The sequence below is a fragment of the Physeter macrocephalus genome, chromosome 6, assembly GCF_002837175.3.
Source record: "Physeter macrocephalus isolate SW-GA chromosome 6, ASM283717v5, whole genome shotgun sequence".
NCBI classification, from domain to species: Eukaryota; Metazoa; Chordata; class Mammalia; order Artiodactyla; family Physeteridae; genus Physeter; species Physeter macrocephalus.
In genome coordinates, this window is record NC_041219.1 from 66,281,448 (window position 1) to 66,306,195 (window position 24,748).

The 24,748-nt window shown below is 36.2% G+C and overlaps 1 protein-coding gene across 2 annotated transcripts in view; it reads left to right on the forward strand.

The window, feature by feature from the left end:
- The window catches only part of PIK3C2G (phosphatidylinositol-4-phosphate 3-kinase catalytic subunit type 2 gamma), a 370,041-nt gene that overhangs the window by 62,700 nt on the left and 282,593 nt on the right, over positions 1-24,748 (forward strand). For both annotated transcript variants that reach the window (XM_024129228.1, XM_007126978.3), the window contains 3 exons: positions 12,836-12,958; positions 17,024-17,057; positions 22,602-22,800. In XM_024129228.1, coding sequence (XP_023984996.1) covers positions 12,836-12,958; positions 17,024-17,057; positions 22,602-22,800 — 356 coding nt within the window. The remainder of the gene's footprint in view (positions 1-12,835; positions 12,959-17,023; positions 17,058-22,601; positions 22,801-24,748) is intronic.

Below are 24,748 nucleotides of genomic sequence, written 5' to 3' on the forward strand. Positions count from 1 at the left end.
TAATTTCCAAATATAGAAGTTTGATCATACCACTTACATATGAAGCCTCCCATGTTTTCACTTTGAAAGAAACCAATTGTTCCAAAATGACTGAAAAGTTGGCAAAACATCAAAGAAATACCGTCTTTATATTATCGCTGGCAAATAGTTATCACCCACATCTGAATTATTTTATAAATAGGCCACAGTGTCTGCAACTTTCCACATGAACTACCCCCAAACAATGAACTTTTTAAATGACATTCTTCCTACGAAGCATCAATAGCTAAATATCTAAGAAATGAGGACAGACTGTGATATTATCAATTCACAATTTTGTACTTTCTATTTGTTTGACAAGTGCATTAAGTAGCATTTCATCAGCCTTGAAAACAGTACCAATTTGAAGAATAATTTTTATATTTCTCAAACTTGGATTATTACACGATTTGAAAAAAAATAACAAGCAGGCTGAATAAATATGCCATGAATATTATTGAATCATATGGATAACTTAAATTTCCAAATATTTTATTTCCTCAGCAATCGCTATTAACATATTTTAGACTTGACTTATTTCAGATTGGGCATCCTATTATGTTTGTTAAATGGCTGATTTTGTAAGTAATTTACATAGAGCTTTTCCTTTGGGCATTTTTTTCCCTCTCTTCTATTCTACTCATAATTAAGGAATGCTTTCTGTATTCATGCTATATTCTGAATTCATCTCTAACCTTTAGGAGAAATTAAGAATAGAAGAAAGAGAAAGAATTTTCCCCTAAGGTATTACTTAATGCTTACTTAGTACAAATTACTGAACTATTTACTCACTGGAATCAATAGAAATCAAAGTCAGAACGATGCTCTGAAATTGCTGATGATCTAGTTGGAAAGACAGCATATTCACATAATGCACACAGAGCAGTGTATGTACAGGACAAAGCAATGTAAAACCAGATTTCAATCTAGATGGAAGAATCAGCTTCTGATTCAAAGTTGCTTTTTCCTAGTAACCTCTAGTGCATTGTCTCCAAAATTTTATTTAAATGCCAGGTAGGACCTTTAGAGACAGTTAGCAATGCCTACCACTGATGACAAACCTACACTAGGATCTAGTAACTGATGAACTAATTGTAAACCAGATGGCTCTGGATTGAGAAAAATCTATTCATGCTTCAGAATGTAGCTTGGCTTCATGAAACATCTGCCTGGTGTGAAATGAGCTAAAAGCTTCCAAACCCTTTACCATCAAGCCCATGGCTCAGAGGATGTACCAACTAGTTAATCAGAAAAATATGGCATCTCTATTATTCAGGTATAACTAATTCAATGAGGAAGGCAGAATAATTCTTAACTCACACTTTCCTCTCCTCAAGACCAAAATCCAACAACATTTAGCCTCTAGAGGGAGACCAAAAATTCCATTTATAAGGAGAAAGAAAGGGGGCACATAGGGATCTGGTAATATATATTTACTTTTTTAGAACTGAAGCTTTCTTAGTAACAAGCAGATGAATTGTTGGATTTTCAGAAGTTTCGATATCAAACATAATTTTAATCAGAGTGGCAGTAAAGACAGAATTTAGGAGCAGAGATTCCAAAGTCAGGTAAACATATTTGCAAACGCTCTGCCACTAGGGAAGTTTTTATTCAGCCATCCTTGAGTTTATATTATTCGTCACTAGAGTGAAGATAATAAAATAATGAGATGTTTTTTAAAATTAACTGAACAGGGGCTTCCCTGGTGGCGCAGTGGTTGCGCGTCCGCCTGCTGATGCAGGGGAACAGGGTTCGCGCCCCGGTCTGGGAGGATCCCGCATGCCGCGGAGCGGCTGGGCCCGAGAGCCAGGGCCGCTGAGCCTGCGCGTCCGGAGCCTGTGCCCCGCAACGGGAGAGGCCACAACAGTGAGAGGTCTGCGTACCACAAAAAAATAAAATAAAATAAATTACTACTGAACAGTAGATGTAATGTGCTTAATATTATATAGTAGCTGGAAGATAAAAAATGTTCAAGAAAACATAAGTACAAGTGTTATTTTATTGCTATTAGAATTGTTTTTGTTTTTGTTTTTGTTTTTTGCGGTACGCGGGCCTCTCACTGTTGTGGCCTCTCCCATTGCGGAGCACAGGCTCCGGACGCACAGGCTCAGCGGCCATGGCTCACGGGCCCAGCCGCTCCGCCGCATGCGGGATCTTCCCGGACCGGGGCACGAACCCGTGTCCCCTGCATCGGCAGGGGGACTCTCAACCACTGCGCCACCAGGGAAGCCCTAAAATTGTTATTTTTAACACTATTACTAAAGTAGAGGATTGTATAGGATCTAGAAGAAAAATGTCACAAAACTGATTTGCGTTCACAACAGAATATAAGAGGTGGGAAAGGACTAAAAAAATCATAAGAAGAAAATAGGGTGAAATGAATTGGTAACAAGGACCAGCTGAAAGGTCACTAAAGGAGAAGTCAAAGACATGAAGGAGAAAAAGTCAGGTTACAAGCGAAATAAAACACCTTTGCAGAACTGGAACCTACCTTAGCAGAAATAAAGGGTAGATTGAAACTACTAAAAGTCAAACCTATGTATAGAACACTGCCAGACATGAAAAAGAAGAAAACTGAAAGATCTTCAATAAGCAAGATAATCACTAAACAACATAATCTGCATTCCTAGTGAGATACAGAATTAAAGGTTTTTGTCAAAAGAATAACAAGATTTGATGATTTAAGATTTGTGCAGTGAATTATATAATATACGAAGAACATACACACACACCCACCCACACACACACACACACACACACACAAACACACATACACACACACCCATTAAAGAAGAACTAAGCAGACAATCTTATTACACAATAAGTTGGGTACAAAATATTGCCAATATCATAGAATCTGCTTTTACACCACTTCATATCTCTTTTCTTCTACATAAGAGATATCCTTTGGTGAAAAGCCACGTTGTAGCTTTTCTTTACCATTTCAGCACCAAAGTATGCATCTATTATCAATACAGGCACCTCAAAGATATTTCAGATTCAGTTTCACGCCACCACAATAAAGTAAATATGGCAATAAAGTGAGTCACATGAATTATTTTGGTTTCCCAGTGCATATAAGAGTTATGTTTACACTATACTGTAGTCTATAAAGTGCGTAATAGCATTATGTCAAAAAAAAAAACCACAATGTACATACCTTAGTTAAAAAATAATTTATTGCTAAAAAAAAGTCAACCATCATCTGAGCCTGCAGTGAGTTGTAATCTTTTTTGCTGATGGAGGATCCTGCCTTGATGTTGACGGCTGCTGACTGATCAGGGTCCTGGTTGCCGAAGGTTGGAGTGGCTGTGGCAGTTTCTTAAGACAACAATGAAGTTTGCCACATTAATTGACTCTTCCTTTCACGAACGATTTCTCTGCAGCATGCAATGCTGTTTGACAGCATTTTACCCACAGTAGAACTTCTTTCAAAATTGGAGTCAATTCCTCTCAAACCCTACCACTGCTTTATTGACTAAGTTTATTTAATATTCTAGATCCTTCATTGTCATTTCAACAATCTGCACAACATCTTCACCAGGAGTAGATTCCATCTCAAGAAACCACTTTCTTGGCTCATCCATAAGAAGCAACTCCTCATCTGTTCAGGTTTTATCATGAGATTGCAGCGATTTAATCCCACCTTCAGGCTCCACTTCTAATTCTAGTGCTCTGGCTGTTTCTATCACATCTGCCGTTACTTCCTCCACTGAAGTCTTGGACTCCTCAAAGTCATCCACGAGGGTTGGAATCAACTTCTTGATTCCAACTCTTATGAATGTGGGAATCCTATGAATGTTGATATTTTGATCTTTTCTTTTGAGTCACAAATGTTCCTAAGGGCATCTAGAATGGTGAATCCTTTCCTGAATGTTTTCAACTGACCTTGCCCAGCTCCATCAAAGGAATCACTATCTATGGCAACTACAGCTTACAGAATGCATTTCTTAAATAATAAGACTTAAAAGTCAAAATTACTCCTTGATCCATGGGCTGCAGAATGGATGTTGTATAAGCAGATATGTAAACAACATTAATCTCACTGTACATCTTCATCAGAGCTCTTGACCATATGCATAATATCAATATTTTGAAAGGAATCTCTTTTTCTGAGCAGTAGGTCTCAATGGTGGGCTTAAAATAGTCAGTAAACCATGTTGTAAATAGATATACTGTCATCCAAGCTTGTTTGTGCCATTTATAGAGCACAGGCAGAGTAGATTTTGCATAATTCCTAAGGGCCCTAGGATTTTCAGCATGGTAAATGAGCATTGGGTTCAACTGAAAGTCACCAACTGCATTAGCCCCAAACAAGAGAGTCAGCCTGTCCTTTGAAGCTTTGAAACCAGGCATTGACTTCTCCTCTTTAGCCATGAAAGTCCTATGTGGCTTCTTTTTCCAAGAGAAGGCTGGTTTGTCTACATACATTGAAAATCTGTTGTTTAGTGTAGCTACCTTCATTAATTATCTTAACTAGATCTTCTGGATACCTTGCTGCAGCTTCTACATCAGCAATGCTGCTTCATCTTATACCTTTATATTATAGAGACAATTTCTTTCCTTAAACCTCAAGAACCAAGCTCTGCTAGCTTCAAACTTTTTTTTCTGAAACTTCCTCACCTCTCTTAGCCTTCTTAGAATTGAAGAGTTAGGGCCTTGTTCTGGATTAAACTTTGGCTTAAGGGAATGCTGTGGCTGGTTTGATCTTCTATCCAGACCACTGCAACTTTCTTCATATCAGCAATAAGGCTGTTTCGATTTCTTATCATCCCTATATTCACTGGAGTAGCACTTTTAATTTCCTTCAAGAACTTTTCCCTTGCATTTACAACTTGGCTGTTTGGTGCAAAAGACCTAGCTCCTGGCGTGTCTCTGCTTTCGACATGCTTAATGTCAAATGATATCCTCACTAAGCATAATCATTTCTAGCTTTTGATTTAAAGTGGGAGATATGCAACTCTCCCTTTCAGGTGAACACTTAGAGGTTATTATAGGGTTATTAATTGGCCTAATTTCAAAATTTTTGTGTCTCAGGGAAGAGGGTGGCCCAAGGAGAGGGAGACAGATGGGGGAACAGCCAGTAAGCAGAGCAGGCAAAACAATATTTATAGATTAGGTTTGCCATCTTATATGGGTGAGGTTCATGGTGCCCCAAAACAATTACAATAGTAACATCAAAGATTACTGATCACAGATCACCATAACAAATACAACAATAATGAAAAGTTTGAAATATTGCAAGAATTACCAAAATGTGACACAGGGACATGAAGTGAGCAAATGCTGTTGGAAAAATGGCACCAATAGACTTGCTCAATGCAGGGTTGCCACAAACTTTTCATTTGTAAAAAATGCAATATCTGCAAAGTGCAATAAAGTGAAACATAATAAAATGAGGTATGCCTGTTTAAAGGTTTAGGTTTCCTTTTTAATGTACCTAAATGGAATCAAACTATATGTACTTTTTGTGCCCCATATTTTTCACTCAATATCGTTTTTGTGATCTATCCACATTATTCTATATATGCTTTTGAATTATTTCCATTGTTGTACATTACTCAATTAGATTAGCAAACTTCAACTTATCTATTCTACTGTTGATGTACATTCAAGCTAATCTCAGGGGTTTTCTAGGGTACATAACTAGGGCCATAGACGTACAAGGTGATACCAAACACTTCGTTTGGTCATACACATTTCACAATATATGAGTTCCCATTGCTTTATTTTCTCACCAATGTGTGGTATAGTCCAACTTTTAAAAATTTTGCCTACATGAGGTATATGTAATGAGATATTATTTCCGTTTTAATTTTTATTTTGCTGACTACTAATGCCTTCATAATTCTTTACTCTTTTTAAACATAACATCAAACTGTTTACTTTCTGTCTTACTTTCATTATGATGTCACATTTATTAAATCAACTTTCTTGAAGTTTAATTTATATATTTAAATTAAAATACACTCATGTAGACTGTACACTTTGACTAGTTTTGAAAATGTATATACCTATGTAACAACCATGAAAAACAAGATATAAAACATTTGTTACAAAAAAAGTGCCCCAGTACTTACCTGCAGTAAAAACCCTGCCATCCTAGACATCATGGAACTAAAGATTTACTTTCTCTCAATATGTATTTCTTTTACCTGATCTCCAGTAGAATTTTACTAGAAGTGACAAGTGGTAAGAGCAGAATCCTTGCCTTCTTGTTAAACTTAGAGAGAAAGTTAGTCTTTCACCACTGAGTATGACGTTATTTGGAAGTTACATGGTTATGGCATGAAGTTAGTTGCTCCTTGCTAGGTTGAAGAAGCTTCCTTCTATTCCTAATTAGCTAAGAGTTTATACCATAACTGGGTGATGAATTTTATCAAATGCTTTTTCTGTATCTATACAGATGGGCATATGATTTTTTTCATTTATTCTTCTCAAATTTTAAAAATATCCTTGCATTACTGGGATAAACCACACTTTGAACCAATTTAGAACCCTTTCTACATATTTCTGGCTTCAATTAGCTAATATTTTGTTAAGGATATTTGCATCTGTATTTCTGAGAGACATCAGTCTATACTTTTCTTATAATGTTGTGGCTTGATTTTAACATTGGAGTAATGCTGGCTTTATAAAATAAGTTGATAAATATACCCTCTGACTCTGACTCTGTATTCTGAAACAATTTGAGTAGATTTCGTTTTATTTCTTCCTTAAATATTTGATAAAAATCACCAATGAAACCATCTGTTTGGAGTTTTCCTTATAAGAAGGATTTTATTATAATTTCAATTTCTTTGACATAGAATTATTCAAATTTTAAAGCCATAAATTTGCCTCTAAATTTTAGTGGCATCCCACAAATTCTGATACTTTGGCCATCATCTCTTTAAATATCTCTCTGCCCCATTCTTATCTTTCCAGAACTCCAAATGCATGTATGACTCTGACAGGTATTAGATGGTATGTTCTGGTTTTTATTCCCACTCTTTTTCCCCTTTGGTTTTGGTTAGGATCATTTCTCTTGACCTATCTTCAATTTCAATGATACTTTCCTTAGCTGTGTTCAATCTGCTGATGAGTTCATTGAACGAATTCTCCATCTCTAATACCAAATATATTTTTATATTTCTATTATTTCCATTTGACTCTTATAGTTTCCATATCTCTGCTGAAATTCCCCACATGTTTATGCATGTCGTCCACATTTTCCACTAGATCCTGTAACATGCTAATCATAGTTACTAAAAGTCCTTGTCTGATTGTTCCAACGTCTGGGTTATATACTCTGTTATGCTTTTATTATGTAAAGTTGATAAATCTAGTCAAGATTTGAGCTTTGTGTTTTGTTGTTGCTATCATTATCGTCAGGGCACATCAGGCTTCAAACTCCTCCAGTGATCAGTTACTATTACCTGTACTTATATAGAGGGCCTGCAGTACTAGCGTCTTTTTCTCTGTTCCTGCTTCACCCTCAGCTTTCAACAGTCCTTGATTGCCTATGCCGCAGAGAAGATCTCTCGCAATACTTTTTTGTCTCTCCCCTAGCAGTGCTTTGCTCTTGTCTATTATTCAAAATAGACTCATTTTTGTAGTAGGGTAAAGGGAGTTCTGTGGTAATGATCAACCACAGCCTCAGGCAGACTGTTTTTGAGCCTCAAGATTGGAACTTTCTGGCAGCCAAACTGTACCTTATATCTGCACTTAGTCTTGTACAGGAGAGAGTTTTCTGCCCCTCTTCCGTGGTTTCTGACTGCTGATTGGTATCCATGTAGGATCCTGGACTCAAGACAGGTCTCCTGCCCCTACCCCAGGAGCAAAAGGTTTTTGCTTCCACCATTCTCTCATCAGCAAAGGATCTTAACCCATGTCCTACCTCTCCCCCAGAAAGGTTTTGCTTTTTCTCGAAACCCTGCTCAAAAAGCAAGAGATTTTTGCCTGGGGTCAGGGTCACAGAGGATTTCTATCTCTTCTAGTATCATCATTTTTTCTAATATCATAAACCAGGAACTTAGAGCTTTTGCTTCTTATGAGAGAAAGATCTACAGAATGAGATCTTTCATACCTCTCTCCCAGAAAGCTGATCACCTCCTACATAAACTGCACTGCTGAATGGACCTTCAGCTTCCTGCACTGTCTTCATTATTTCCCCTGAACAACTGGTAGGTGTCCAGAAAAGAGCTTACAAAAGATTGTTAACTCACCTTGTGTCTTGGACTCCCAGATATTCCAAACTGACGTGCTTACTCTAGCCTTCAAGAATTTTTAAAATTTTGGCTGATTTATTCTTACCCTCGTATATGCTGGCCGCCTAGTTTTCCTGTGCTCTACCAAAGGTCAAATGTGTGCTCCATCTCCCCTTACCACTCTTTGGAATTCAGTATACTTGGTCACCTTTTGACCTCAGATCTCTAGTGGGGTCAGAAAAAATTATGATTTTTGTATATTATCTGCCTTTTTTCATTGTTACAGTGGCTCCAAAGTTCTACATTTTAAGCTGAAATGAAAATCCAAAGACTATTCTTCTTTAAGGAGCAGTTTGTAATAGCACTATTGAACCTGGAATAAAAATAATTCTAAATTCTCAATTTGTCTCTAAATTCATTAACTGAATTTGATAATTTTCAGTATGTAAACAGAAAAAGAAATTCATTAAGATTTATATAAAACTTGGAAAATGGCAAGCTGTTATGTGGCTGTTTTCAACACATACTACTTTGGTCTCCATCACACCTAAGTGAAGGGAATGGGGTAGCAGGGGAACCTTATGCTCTTTTGTTTGGTTTTGTTTTCCAGAAAGATGCAGATAAGAAAAGTTTGTTACCAATCTTCACCAATGTTCAAAATATTTTAAAAATATGCTTAATATCTGAAGTATTAGAATGCTGCTCCTTCAGACTCTATGACACGTCAAATATTTCTAAGATAAGCCTGGACTATAGCACATAAAATAACATCACAGCATTATTATTAGTTTTCATTAACCCATAGAGTTAGAAAGAATTTAGAGGTAGTCTGGAACTCCTATTTAATGCAAAAATTTCCTCTAAACATTCCTGATTGCTTGCATACTTATAATGTGGAAGAACTCTCTACTCACAGGGCAGCCTACTCAATTTTTGGAAGAAATAATTTTTACAAAAATTATTGAGCCAAAATGAATGTCTCTAAATTTGCAAGCATTTGTTCTAATTTATCATTCCAGAGCTACTTAGAGTAAATCTAATCCCCTTTTCAGCTGAAAGATCATCATATACTTGAAAGTGATTATGTTTCCTTTTTCTTCTTTTTTTCCAAACTGAAATTTCATAGTACCATCAACTATCTTTCCTTTATGCCTGTTAAACTGTAGTTTTATGGCTTATGCCTCAGTACTCTGTGTGCTCCAACTGGACCCATACTTCCTCCTCCATCATCTAAATATTAAATGTTCTGAACTGTTACACACCCAGGTTTCCATTTTTCTTTCCTCTATCTATATTCTCCTTCTGGACAATCAAATCCAATTTCTTGGCCAGGTATCACCTCTATGAAAATAATTCCCAAATCTAGCTTTGATATGTCTTGAAATCAGGCGCTAATCCTGTGTTTTGTGTCTGTAGAATATCTCATGTGATGGATCAGCCATCCTAGGATTTGTAAATTTTAGGCTGATTATTCCCCACCAAACATGAGGTATGTGTATGTGTGGGTGGGAGTGTGCACACATGTATATATATTTGTGGGGGAAACCTCATGGTTTGGGGTCAGAAAAGTTCTGCATTTGCTTTTGCCTGAGTCCAAAATAGTAACAACACTCTGGCACTATTTCTAGCATAACTTCCTGCTAAGGGTAGTGTAAATTAATACTCCACAACTACACATAACACGATTTCTCAGGTAATCATTTTCCTCATTCAAAGCCCCAGGGTAGAGAGAGGATTCCTCAAAAGTTCTCTTTATCGGTAGGCTTTGTTTTTCTTCTCCCACCTTTTGCAGGTGACAATCTATCCAGTGTCAGGGGTTTATTCAGGGATCTCAGCTCCAGGTCTGCCCCTTCCCTACCTCAACCAATTGGTTTAGGTCTAAAATTTCAGCACTTTTCCCATTGTAAGCAGTAAACACCAATCTCTAAGCCCGGTGACATTTTCTTCAGGCCACTGACATATCAATGTTGAAGCTACTGCTCAGGCTTTAAACTCCCTCCTTAAATTTCTGTCAGCCAGAGATTTATCCTATCTTTGTTTTGGACTAAAGTTTGGATTTACATTTTTTTCTGTGGTTCAGCTAATGTTTATGTGAGCACACACTGTGCGTGTGTGTGTGTGTGTGTAGGTGTCTATGTTTTCTCAGTCCAACAATTGCTAGAGCTAGAACCCCATTGCATTTCAGATGAAGGCTGAATCTACTTGGTTATCCCATTGGCAACTCAAGCTCTGTGTACCAAAAAATACACGCATCACAATTCCACCAAAACTCTTCCCATTTTGCCTGTGTTTCCCGCCATAATTAATGGCACTCTGTCTTTTGGTTTTCCGAGTATGAAGTTTTGGAATCATCTTAAATCCAGTCTTCCTGTAGGTGCTCAATCCTTAATCACCAAGTTAATTCTACAACTGCAATATTTCACTTAACATAATCTAGCAAACTCAGTGACTCAAAAATGAAGTAAATATTTATCTTTCAGAATTTTTATGTAGACCAAATGAGATAAAAAGATCAGATAAGAAGCACTGCAAGACTGCAGTAAGAGATGGAGCAAATTAGCTGAGTGACCCAAGTCAACCCAGCATTTGTACTTTAGTAATATTTTATGGATTCCTACAAATTCATATATATCACATATCTACTAAGAATGTACGAATGCAAACTAAACTCAGCACCTAATACATACCTCTCTCATAGTTTTAATGATTTTAAAATTTTCATCGTGTTATCTGGGCACGTACAGTGTCTGATTTCTCTTATAAACTGAAAAGTCTGTGTGAATGGATAAAAAGGAATTAATTAAAAATGAATTAACTAAAATTTAGCCCTTATTCTCTGCCAGGCACCTTTTCTATTTTACCTTACTTAATTTTACAACAAACCAAAAATCAATTATTATTGTTCCAATTTTACAGAAGAGGGAATTCAGGCCCGTGGAAGTTAAATAATTTGATAATGGTCCTAGGTAGAAATGGGGCAGAATCAGGATTTTATCACACATAACCTTATTGTGGAGCTGGAAACAGAGTTTCCTATGCTGCTGTGAATGAGTATATTAACATTATACTAATAATTGGGTTGCTCTCTTTGGGGAAAGCCCTATTTGTTAATAGTTCAGTCTCAAATGTGGTACTCAACACTAAACTCCAGTTCAGATTATAAACATGTGCTGAGCTCTAACTTTCTGGTTATGGGGAGTACACATCTTCTAATTTAATTTAATAATAAAGTAGCTCTTCTGGCAGCCATGTCACAATGTTGACTCACTGAATTCACACATAAATAAAACAACTGAGCTTTTTCCACATGAATTACTCATAAATTTTTCTTCCCATGTTATAACTGAGCAGTTGTATTTTCTTAATCTGTGAAAGATTTAAAATGAAACCCAATTAAGTTAATTTCTTTTTACTTTTAGCTCATTAATCAAGTCTGTTGACAATTCTGGAGTCCTGATTGTGTCTTTCAAAGTATTAGCCATTCTTTGTAGGTTTTGTCATCAGTTTTCAGTGTTTGTAAAATCTTATAAAAGGTACTGAAAACATATTTAGAAGTTTTGTTTTTCCACAAAAGACACAAAATGATGTTCCTTAAATATAATACCTGTTTTCTGTCTTTATATTGATAATGTTTTGCTAAGAAAATGATCTAGAATAAGTAGTTAAATTCTTTTTATGTTATGAATTCATATCTTTGTGTAAAAAAAAAGGAAAAATATTTTTCCACCTCTTTTGAAATAAACTCCATTTTGAAATCCTCCATTGGAATGACTGTGATTCTGGAATTGGTAGAGCTGATGTGTTTTGAAAAGCCAACATTATTAATGATACAGATAAAATTCATTAAAATATTATAGAGTGAAAGATGATTAGCACAGGATTAAAGAAGAAAGGATACTTCTCAACATAGTTACTGGTAAAACACAAAAAAAGAATAAGGAGAAAATAGGGCATTTTTTAAAATGAAAGCTAATTTAAGAACATGTGAAAGCTGAGAAATAAAAAAATGAAAAGCTCTTAGAACTGTGACCACAAAATCTGTGTATAACTATCTTAAGCAAAGCCGGCAATTTTGATTTCAAGAATAGCTGGTCATTACTGTAGACCATACTTGTCATCAGTGATTTTTTTGAAACATCAGTTGCTTAAAAGACAATACAATTGAATGATTACCAAACACCCCAACACCAAACTTCATTGTCCCAAATTTGTTCTGAACTCGGATTTTTAGTAATTTTGCCCTCCTGTACACTGCTTACAAATACAGATGCATTCTGAAACTCTACATAGGTCTGCCATCAGTTGTCTTGCTTTCAAAGTATTTTGCAGGAGCCACAGACTTTCAATCTCTCTCTCCATCTCTCTCTCTCTCCCCCTCCCTCCCATTTTATATCAGATAATGTTAAATTAGAGTTGATACATATAAAATACTAATAGTCCTACTTTCCAGTATTTACTTTACGCAAATTATGGCTTAGGCCACAGGATAACCAGTCTTGAGAACACTTTACATGGAAATAACCACATTGTATTCCATTTCCTCTTCCTGGAGAGAGAGGTAGTTTAAAGATAAATTAGTGTCCCCTTGATTGCAATAAATTGTAAGATGTCAATCTTTTCATCTACAGCAAAATGTGGATAATATTATTGAAGATGTTAAAAATATATGCATCATTCTGGGATGTGTGGAGACCAAACAAATTACAGATGCTGTAAATGAACTAAATCTTATTCTTCAGAGAAAAGCAGAGGTAAATACACTCATTTATTACACAGTAATTATTTTAAACCTAAGTTCAATAATTAATTAAGGAGAGTGAAAGACTTTTAACTAACTAGCATATATGTGGTGTGTGAGTGTGTGTGGGTACATGTACATTTCAATCATTTGTGGGTAATGGAAACTTAATTCTATTATACCAAAAGGACTTAATTAAATTAAAAGGAAATTTCTTATACCTTTGAAGTGTAACTACAACATAACCTTCAAGTGAGACTGATATCAACTCTACAATCCTACCTAGATGAATATGCTTATATAATAATATTCACAGGCAAGCGTTTGTATAGTCTATTAATGGCTCTCAGGCACACCAGAGTATGCAGATGTAAGCACCCATGCTTGCATGGACAAGCACATATGCAGGAAAGAAGAGATCAGTTCATGTGGTATTTTTTGCTGAATCTTCAAGGCAGACTGCTTCTATGATCTCACATTCTGTGATGATTTCCTGGTTTTTCAGTTTAAAAAATGAGTATTATGTGATTGTTTTTTAAATCTCAGAAATATGATGTAGATTACGTGTGTTTATTGCCCAAGAAAAAGACTAGGACATCTGGTTACAACAAATCATTCAATCTTGTTACTAGTTTAGCATGTGATAAAGCCAAAAGATATGATGCTGCTGACAATAATAACTAATACTCGATAGTGCACTGCAATAATAGTTTCATTTACGTATTACTTCATTTCACTTAATTTTTATTTTATTCCAATTCATCCTCACAGCAATACCTTGAAGTTGGTATTTTAAAGTTCATTTTAGTATTAAAATCTGATGCTTAGAGTGCTTGTGTACAGAGGATTAGTAAGTGGCAAAACAGAGATTTGAATCCAGGCCTCTATACACACTCCAGTACATATGAAACTTCATGAGACAGTGATTGCATTCATTCCTTATCTGGATGGATAGGAACAGCAGAGATTATATTACCTTGAATGTGCCAGCCTCGAAAATTCAAAAAGATAGATTTAGAAAGTAGACAGTTATACTAATATATACAAATCGCCATGCTTATTTTTTCAAATAGGTGACTGATAAAAATCAGTAATTTCTTAATGTTGGACTTCCTATGTCTTATTATAATTAGAATTATGGGTTTGTGCGATTAGATGTAATAATGAATATAGAAATTTAAATACCTTATTTGCGTTACATGAACAGTGATAGTGATAACTAAGGAGCAATAGAGTTATACCACCAAAAGATTTTCCAACACTTGAAGTTAAGCCAGGATACCAAGGTAGTGAGAATTAACTTTCAAAAAGGCATTCGTTTCTCTTAGATTATCATATTTTGGAGATATTACAAATACCTAGAGCTGATAATAAAACACAAAGAGCATAGGGTCACACAAAGATGATTTGAATTCAAGATCTGCAACTTTCTAGATGAATGTCCTTTGGAAAATAAATTCATTTCTCTAAGCTTCAGTTTTCATCATCTCTAAAACAAAAAAGAAAACAGAATTTGAAGGGTTCTTGTGAATATTAGAAATAATGTTAATAAAGGGGCCAGATGATAGTGCATCTTGAATGAGAATCATTATTATTACTGGAAGTTGTAGGGATGATGCTGGTGGTAGTTTTTTAGACTCTTCCTCATGAGGACAAGATGAAAGTTTTAATTTACACAAGCACCACTTAGGACCCTCTTATCTCAGGGCCATTGGTTACAGCCAGCTTCACAACAAATATAAGCCTTTGCTAGAGTAGGAGACCAGATGTATGAATGTGGACACATGTCTTTCCATCTGTTAAGACCACTTGGTTGTTCTTCGATTTTTATGTCCTGCTCTTGGTGAATCAGTAGAAACAAACTGATCAAAGAAGGAGGAAAATCTAATTTTAGGATGAAGCACTTCAAATGCTGTTAAACTAGTACTAGCTATAAAAAGCTTTACCTTTAAACATTCATTTTCTGAAACTCCCTAAAAGAATGAAAATGACAATTTTCTCAGAAATATCAAACTTTCAATATATCTGAAGCCAAAAGAATCCTTCAAGGAGAAACTAAGTATTGATATTTCCTAGGAAAGCTATGAACAATTATAATTACCAAGAGAAGCTCATATTCACATTTCTTATATACTTATGAGCAGTAAATTGTATGTGATTATTCATGCATAGAAATGAAGAAAAAAGTTGACAATTAACAGTTTTATTCCATATATGTCAATGGCCAAAGTAAATAGTTCAATATCTCCAAATAAATGTCTACTCCAGATTCTACTTACTTTGAGGACACTTTAAAAGTTCACATATCTCACATCATTCAGATTTTTTCTCCATCCATTTTTCCATCCTATCTTAACTATAGGCCCACTTATATAAGAAAATTGGCACGAATAATAAGTACCTTTTACAGAATCTGTGCATTAACCAACTACGGCTAATAATGCCAAAGTAGTTCAATCTATCCACCCACCATAAACCTAAGATTAAAGAAATACTGCGAAATATGTCTTCTGCCAACAAACTCAAAATTAAAAGCTTTCCTTTTTTCTTGGCTGCATTTTTTGGTCAACTAGCAAGAGACTATTTCCTGCAATACATGGAAGTAATTAAGTATTTATTAAATTTAAGTTTTGGCAAAATGAAAAATTGTATCACAAATGCAGTTGTACTCTGTCTACTGCATGCTCCCACCCAGCACTGTAAACAATTTTCCATCCTTCAGAATTATATTCCAGAAGCTCACATATCTCCATTAAATACACAATAAATGAACTACAAAATAAAAAATACGGTCTTACGCATTGTGCTGTAGGTGGATGTCATGGTGATCTTAAAATACAAGTTTACATTTCTGAATAAACTGAATTCTAGTTAAGTCATGCTGACATGTTTAATAGTCTCACCCACATGGCTGGGGTAAAGATCTTATGTGTAGTTGTTAAGCCCAGTGGTTGAAACTATGCTCAGATGAAATATTTTACCTAAGAGAAATGCTTCTGAAAAGGTTCATGTGAATGATGCTTTTAAGTGAAAAGTTGTATATAAATTTAATTACATTTTAAACACTACAGAAGTGTTTTCTCTCTAAAAGGAATACTGTAGCAAGTTCTTTGTTACAGGAAAATGATTATTCCCTAGTTTATTTGTTTGAAAATCCAGCTTTTCATTAATTGGATTTCCTTAAAAGCGAACTTGTCAAAGCAAAATATTAAAAAAATTTAGTGTCAATTAAAATGGATCTTATTAGAAAACTGAATTTGCTTTTGGACTGAAACGTCATTTCTAATGAACCTGTGAATCACCTACCTTATATGGTTTTCATGATAATAAAGTTATAACCAGTAAATCCTAAACCACTAAAGTAATTCCAGGCCTACAATAGAGATAAACATAAACAAACAAGCAAACAAATAAAACCACCAAGCTAATGTATATGAACTTAAATGGCAACAAAAATTTCAGACAGTATTTTTTTTAAATTCAGGATATGATCTCAAGTGTTTGACTATCATTTTTTTTTAATCCTAAAAAATAAAGGAAACTATATAGTGAATCTGTATGATTTTGCACCCTTCCATCCAGCCTTCTTTCTGTGCTGCCCAAAGCTTGTATCTGAAGTGACAGCTAATATAAGAACTGGACACACTAAACAAAGAGAATTACAAATCTTTTATATTAAAAGTTTAGTCACTGTTGTGGAAGGGGGATTGAGTTTAGGCTATATCTGTAGAACTGTTCTAATAATATTTAAAAAAGGCTGAGCTTATGCTAAAGATTTAAAAAAAAAAAAAAAAAATAAAAAAGGCTGAGCTTATGCTAAAGATTTCTTTTTTTTTTTTTTCAGAATCAAATAACCTAGATTGCTGATTACAACAGTCAGAAGGCTTTTCTTTCATTTTACAATTTAGATTTCCTCTGTTCAGTAAGCAACATTGATATATGACACCAAGAAATACATTTCTTTTTATCATGTCAGAGAAATTTCTGTATGTAGATTTTGGATATTATTGGTTTGGTTTCCCAAATTTGTTTTGTGAATAACAAGTGTATCTTTGGACCTGTTTTTTTTCTTTTTCAGAATTTTCATCAAAATTCAGAAACTTCAGCAAAAGGTAAAACACACATGCATACTAAACAAATTATAAAACCAAAAATAATTTATATTTTTCAATTTTTCTCCAAATATTATAACATATACCAAAAAAATACTTTTGAGGGAAAAAATGCTTTGTTAAAACTTTATTTACTGATGGAAGTGATTATTCTGCAAGTGAATAAAAATCCACACTCCCTAAACTTTTGGCCTGAGATTTTTAAAAAATAGGGAAAGTCAAGAGAGCTATAAAAATTAAAGGAATACTGAAAATATCCTTGTAACAATTCCAAGAAACTATAAAATTTTATTTAGCTAATTATATTTTGAAGTAAGAGAAGTCAGAAATGTAGCTGATGTCTTTCTTCAAAGTCACAAATTTCAAATTTAAATTCAAGCTCTATTTTAAAGACCAATTTAACATAACAGGTAGGAGGATTCGGTTCTGGAATAATTAGTATTCACAGAAGCTCTGAGCCTACAAAACTGCAAGCCACAGGAGGACTTTGCCTCTGTAGAAAAGAGCAGACTGTGACAGTGTGGTGTACAGTGTGGTGTAGAGGAATCAGGCAGAACTGGTTTTGAATTCCCACTCTGCCCACTTTTTGACTCTGATCGTAAAGAAGTAAACTCTTTGATCCTCAGTCTTCCTAATATGCATAAACGATAGGATAGTACGTAAAGTGCAGGGTGTGGTCAGGGTTGTTCTTGTTTGCACAGGCAGATGGTATTTGGCTTATGAACACTTATGAGTATCTTTAAGGAAATGGTCTGACTTAGAGATGTTCAACTAACACCCTTGGATTCAAAGGTGACAGTGAAGCACAAATGATAACCCCAATCTGCCCTCCACACCCTTAGTGGTTTTCAGTAGAAAGTTATGTACAGAGTGATACCCCCTCAACTCTATTCCCACCACTCAAAAGAAGACATTCAGTTACATGGGAAGAACTCCCCCACTTCACATCATAGAGGAAAATGGGACAGCAAAGGATATGGGACAAAAAAACCTGTGCTAATGCAAAAATCTCATTCATAAAACTCCAGAACACCACAGAATAAGGGGAGAGATAGACACCCCCTAACAATATTTCTAACACAGAGTCCAAGTGAAAGTGCGGAGTGAACAAGCTGGAGGTACGCCTATATGAAACTGGCCCTTTCTTCCTTTCTATTAGGAATGCTGGAATAAAATCCCCTCATCCCCATCCCATGTTCCTCAGGGGTTGGGATATGAGATCTCACAAAACTGCACAGAAAGGTTCCCAGGGACTTATATTCTCTACTAAGTCATCACAGAGAAGGAATTAATTCTATGGATTAAAAATTCCCATCCACAGCTCTCATAAGCTTTTGATAAATCAGAATTCTCATTCTGCAAGATAAATATATTTTTTTCTAATATTTTATTATGTAGAAGCACCTTACAGCAGTTTATGGAGCAGAAAGGAAGAGTTTGCTGAAATGACAGCAAAATGAAATGAACATTTGCCAGCATATACATGCAGTTGCTTTCTATTCGGGTACTCTGAAATGAAAGTCGAGAACACTCTTTACACAAAATGTTGATCCAACAATAAGCCAGTATTATTGATGATTCTTATACTTAATATTCTTACTGATTAACCTCAATATACCTTGAAGCTGACAGGTTTGATCATACCTGTGCTCTACACCAGTGGTGAACAAATCTGGCATGCTGCCTGTTCGTGTGAACAAAGTTTTTTTTGGAACATGAAAAAAAACCCAGATTTTAATGCAGACCATGTTTGCAAGGAAAGTACAGCCTTCATTGGACACAAGAAGCATTGGACATAGGATGTGACAAACAGCAACGCTACAGAGACCATTTTCCTTTCAAATGTACACGAGAATAAAGTCATGTACTCTTACCTCTTCATTTCCAAAAAAACCAAAACAGATTCTAATTAATGCATTTTAATTGCCTCTATATTGTCATTGTTTCTTTATTTCCTGATAACTATAACTCTTTTCTCATTGCAAAATCAGGTGTGATAAGTTTTATTTCTCCATATTTCACCACCAATCCCAGTACTTTGAGTCCTTAATACATTTCTGATGATATCTGAAATGCATTTTTCATCCAGAGTTCTGAAAGTAAAGCATAATGCGTAAGCACACATCCCTATACTACCTCAAAGATGCAAATTATAACCTAAAACTGTATTTCAGCACAAAAAGTAAAGAGTAGAGTTTGAGTAATTATCCAAATAATTAAGATTCTCCAAAATGTGTGCTGGAGCTTGAATTAATGAGATCTCTCACTCAAGTTCATGATTTGTGTATTCATTTGCACAAGGTTGGGAATTATTAACGAGAAGTTTGTGCTTCCTGCTTCAGAGTACCAATAGTACAATCTGGGGACTGGAGAAACAAGATGTTTCTATAAATTCATAATTCTCTGCCTCCTGTTGTTCAGGAGAATCCCTGTTGGGTGGCCTCCAGAGTTTGAGGAGGACTCTTTAAAGACTATTTTTATGCTGCTTTACTCTTCTGTTTCATTAATTGCTACTGCTGATTTCCCAGAGAATTTTAATTACAGCTGTTTCACTCTGCTTGTCACCTCAGGCTGTTTCAACAAAGGACACAATTTTAGAAATACAGCAAATAAGGAAAATTTGGCCATCTCATGAATTTTGTACAAATTTATAATAACTGTGTTGAACAACAACAACATGTTTAATTAGGGGCAGAGCTACTGAGGGCCAGGATGTGGGAAGAAGCTCCATGCTGAAGCTGGCCTCTTTCCTGAGTATACAAACGCCTGGGCACTGGAACACTGAAGACTGTTGGAGGAAACATCAAGCTCTTCCTATTTTCTTTTCAAACCAACTAGGAACCAAAAAGCAATTTATGCTTGTAAACTACTTACGAGAAAGTGCACGTGTTTGAGAAAACAGCAGTACTGTGTGACTTGACACTGAACATGACTAGGCCAAATCTGTGACCTGTTCCGTTCCTAATCTTAATGGGCATTTCTGTTTCTATAACTTAAAATATGAAAACCTTTAAATATGGTACAGTGAATAAACACGTTATGTGAATTTTAAAAAAACAACAACAATCCATATTAAGAAGATAAGTTTTAAGGATGTGCTTACTTGTTCTCTCAACGTCTCCTCAGCTTCCCAGGGCTCGGCCACCTCTTTCTCCTGGGCTGTGGCCTCCGGGGGACTCGGAGCTGCACGTGGCCCAGCCTCCCGCGGGGTTGGGCCGCACCGCACCGCCCCGGGCCTGGCGTCGAGGACCCCACCTGGGACAGGTGAGCACCACTAGCCCTGCTCAACCTGTGGGAGAAGAGCCTGCAACCTGGAGAAGAAGAACTGGTGTTCAGGCTGGACCACTACGAAGCCAAGGCCACGCGGCACATCCTCCTCATCAGACACTCCCAGTACCACGCGGACGCCTCCCTGTAAAGAACCTCTGACCCCCCCCAATCGTGAACCGGAAGAACTAACTGGCCTGGGACTCACAAGCTTGGAGTTGAAGTTTAATAAAATCGTCCGTCCGTCTGTGACCAGCGCTTTAGAAACCTCCAACATCATCAGCTAACACCTGCCAGGCGTCTGGAAGGTCAGCACAGCCCTGCTGGGGGGAAGGCGGCCCGTTGAAGCCGACCCGCCCAGGTCTCGCGAGAAACGGAGGCTGTGCGGAATCACGAGACTGAGCTCGGATGCAGGCCGACTTCTGGAGCTGCATCCACGGGCAGACGGCGAGCATCTTAAGCGGCTACACCTGGAGCGGGCGCGGCCGTTCCCTCCACAGGCGGGCCCCGCCCATCCCACCGCCTCGGCCACATCACCCACCCGGTGGTTCCGCCCGAAGGCCGAGGAGCTGTCCGGACGCTCGGGGACATGGGCTTCAGGCCTCCGGACGAAGTGTCTCCCTCTGAGGACCTCCTCGAGGGGCCGCTCTCCTCCTCAGCCCGGCGCCCAGCTACCTGCGTGGGAGCCGCCGATGACACGGTTTCTCCCCTCTGACTTCCCCGCATGGGCTGTACTGCCGTTTCGTTTCATTTCTCCAGGACAAGGCGGCGGAAAAGTAGAAATATCTAAAATTCGGCCTATCAGTACATATTTCTGGCCCAGGATGGAAAAGGGAACGTTCAGGTCGTATCTTTGGCAGGGTTTTCTGCTTCACTCTCATCTATCAAGACGCACCTGTGGGGTTTAAGGAGGCCTTTTTGGGGGGATTGGACGAGGCCTGATGTATCAAGGGGTCTTGGTCATGACCACAGGAGCCTTGCGACCCCCGACCCTCGAGACTTCGTCAGCAAAGTCAGGCACGGGTGACTCAGGGGCAAGAGGGCACCAGAGCTTCCATTCATGACACTTGGCTTTATACAGTCACCTAAGACCCTTTGTCACTTAAATATGTGTCAAAGATTTTCCTCTTCTAGGTTAAAAAAATAATTTTAAAATATAATTTTTATATTTGAGATTATTCATTTAACTTCTAAAACATTGTAGTTGAATATTAAAAATAATTACAAGTCGTGAGCGTATTATGATTATCGGCCTTCACTCATTCACTACTGCATACAAAATACCAGCAGTGAGTGTTATTCACTGGCCCCATTAAGAGTCTGACAGTGAATCCTACCCCAGGATGACGTTTATCATCCTCATAACCTTCTCCATTGTCATGGCGCCATCTTTCCTGATTTGGATCAGTGTCCACCAGTTCTGCCTGGTCCATTTCATCAGCCTCTTCTGCTTCCTTCCCCTCAGAGAGGAGTTTTTCCAGCAAAGTGTCTATTGGGAGAGAGAACACCATTCTCAGAAAAATGTACCTTAAATTCGATGATTAAGGGACACTTTTCATTTGCTCTACAGTAAATTGGCATGCCTTCATTTAGCAGACGCTTGGAAACTCCTGGCCTCTGTACTTAAACAATTTTCTTCATTTTTTTTTCCTTCATGACAAGTCACTTCTGGGAACAATCAATAGACTCCCTTTAAATAACTAATGGTAAAACTGAAGAAATGTAGTAAATATCATAAATCTTTCACTTTAAACTTATTTCAGATCCCAGCCATGTACTAATACCATTCTCTTTTTATAGCAGCACAATGTATATGATTAGTGTTCAGTTAATGGCAAACATCATAGCATAATCAAACTTATTATGATTAATTCTTTAGATGGAGTTTGTTTAAAGTACTTATAAGCTGTGTAGATAACATGTTCCTTGTCTGAAAATTCTAAACAATAATAATAATCTAAAAAAAATAATGCAAATTACAGTTGATCAGAATGCCAAATTAATAACCCAAAACTCTGATTTGTGATTACAGGTTGTGCTTCCCAAATTTCTGCAACTAAAGATATGAAAGCTTATTAACTATCTATACTACTAGCAGCTAACCCAGGCTGCATACAGAGGCACAGATGGCTAATTGGCTTCAGTTGGTAGAGGGTCATTTAAAATAAATTTTCTTTAAATTTTGTTATAAAAATTTTCAAAGTTGTAACAGATGGTTTTATGATAAATATTGCCCTTCACAGATGACCTGATTTCTATATCCCTTTCCCCACCTAGGTTTGATAGAAAGAGTGACAACTGAACTCTCCACCTCCATCTACCACCTAATTGATATCTATTGCAGCAGCTTTTATGCAGATTTCCAGCCTCTAAATGCACCTGTGCATAGTGTTGCCTGTGTAAATCTGGGGCTCCATTCCTGCCTTAGCTTCACAGTGTATGCAGCTCACAATATTCCGGAGACCTGGGTGCACAGGTAAGAAATGATGAGTTTTTTGCAAAAGGGTTAATTAATTTTGTGTAGCTTCTGATTGAGTATAATTTGCCTTGTTCTTATTTGCAGGAGCAAATATTTTATTTTGAAATTTAATCAGAATGGATTTATCCATATTCTTAAAATCATTTACAACTTTATTTCCAGTGCACATTCCTTTTCCCTCAAGTCTTCTCCCATTCTCCATATTAAAAATAACTGCATGTTGTCCATGTATCATTATGGAAACAGAAAATGCTCATCCTACTTAGTGATTGCCCTAAATTTTTCATTTTTTATGTTTGAGTTTAAATGACTAATGCCAGTTAACACAGAGCAAGATAGCACACACTCATACAGGGTGATGGAGAGTATTTAAAAATAGAAAAAAAGTCACTTTGACCCCTATCAAGTTGTGAGCAGTAAATATTTTGCGAGATTAGTACATTGATAAAGTGGGAATTAGCCAAGAGTTATTTGAGTTACAATAGAAATTAACCACATTTATGCATGGAACATTGCCAGATTTTAGGTTGACTCTGTTATATAGTATTTTCTTGAATAACATAATTAGAGTAATATTATAATAATTTTAAATTCCTTATGGATTAAATCTATAAGAAAATACTGATTAAATCAATTAAAGTTGATAAGAGAATAGTAATTTTCTAATGGATTCATTGTACCCACTGCATTTAGCATCTCAAAGAGAGGCTAAAAGAAACAATTTTAGAAAAAAGAGAAATAATTTTATCTTGGACTGTATTTTTGCAAATAACAACTGTACAAATATTTATAGAGTTAATTATAAAGGAAATTTTACGTTCATATGTAAAAAAGAAAAACTCTATCATCTATCTGTCTCACATATGCATTTCTTTAAAACCCATGGGAAAATTGTCTTATGCTTTTTCTTAATTTTATGAAGAATTTTAAGAGGCTGATGTATAATCTAACAAATTGCCACTCTAATGAATGTTCTCATAATTTTTAAATCATTACTATATCCTTATTAATTTTAATTCATGTGGAAAAACTATGTAGCCAGATAAATACAGATAGAGCTGTATGCATAGAGCATGTATTCAGTATTTATATATGGTGGGAAATTTAGTTCTGTTTATTTTTTCTATTGTTTTTCTAGTCTCTGTTTTATTTATTTCACATAATCTTTATTATTTTCTTTCTTCTTTTAGCTTTGGGCTGAGTTTGTTCTTTTTCTAGTTCTTTGAGTATAAATTTAGGTTATTGTGATCTTTCTTTTTTTAAGCCTTTAAAAAAATTTTATTGAAGTATAGTTGATTTATAATGGTTTGTTAGTTTCTGCTGTACAGCAAAGTGAATGAATTATACATGTATGTATATCCACTCTTTTTTAGATTATTTTCCCATAGGTCATTACAGAGTATTGACAAGAGTTCCCTGTGCTATACAGCAGGTCCTTATTAGTTATCTATTTTATATATAGTAGTGTGTATATGCCAATCTCAATCTCCCAATTTATCCTTCCCCGCCCCAGCTTTCCCCCCGGTAACCATAAGTTTGTTTTCTACATCTGTGACTCTATTTCTGTTTTGTAAATAAGTTCATTTGTACCATTTTTTTAGATTCCACATATAAGCGATATCATATGATATCTGTCTTTCTCTGTCTGACTTACTTCACTCAGTATGACAATCTCTAAATCCATCCATGTTGCTGCAAATGGCATTATTTCGTTCTTTTTTACGGCTGAGTAATATTCGTTGTATATGTGTACCACATCTTCTTTATCCATTCATCTGTCAACTCTTGTCAATTTAGGTTGCTTCCATGTCCTGGCTATTGTAAACATTGCTGCAATGAACACTGGGGTGCATGTATCTTTTCAAATTATGGTTTTGTCTGGATATATGCCTAGGAGTGGGATTGCAGGATAATATGATAGCTCTATTTTTAATTTTTTAAGGAA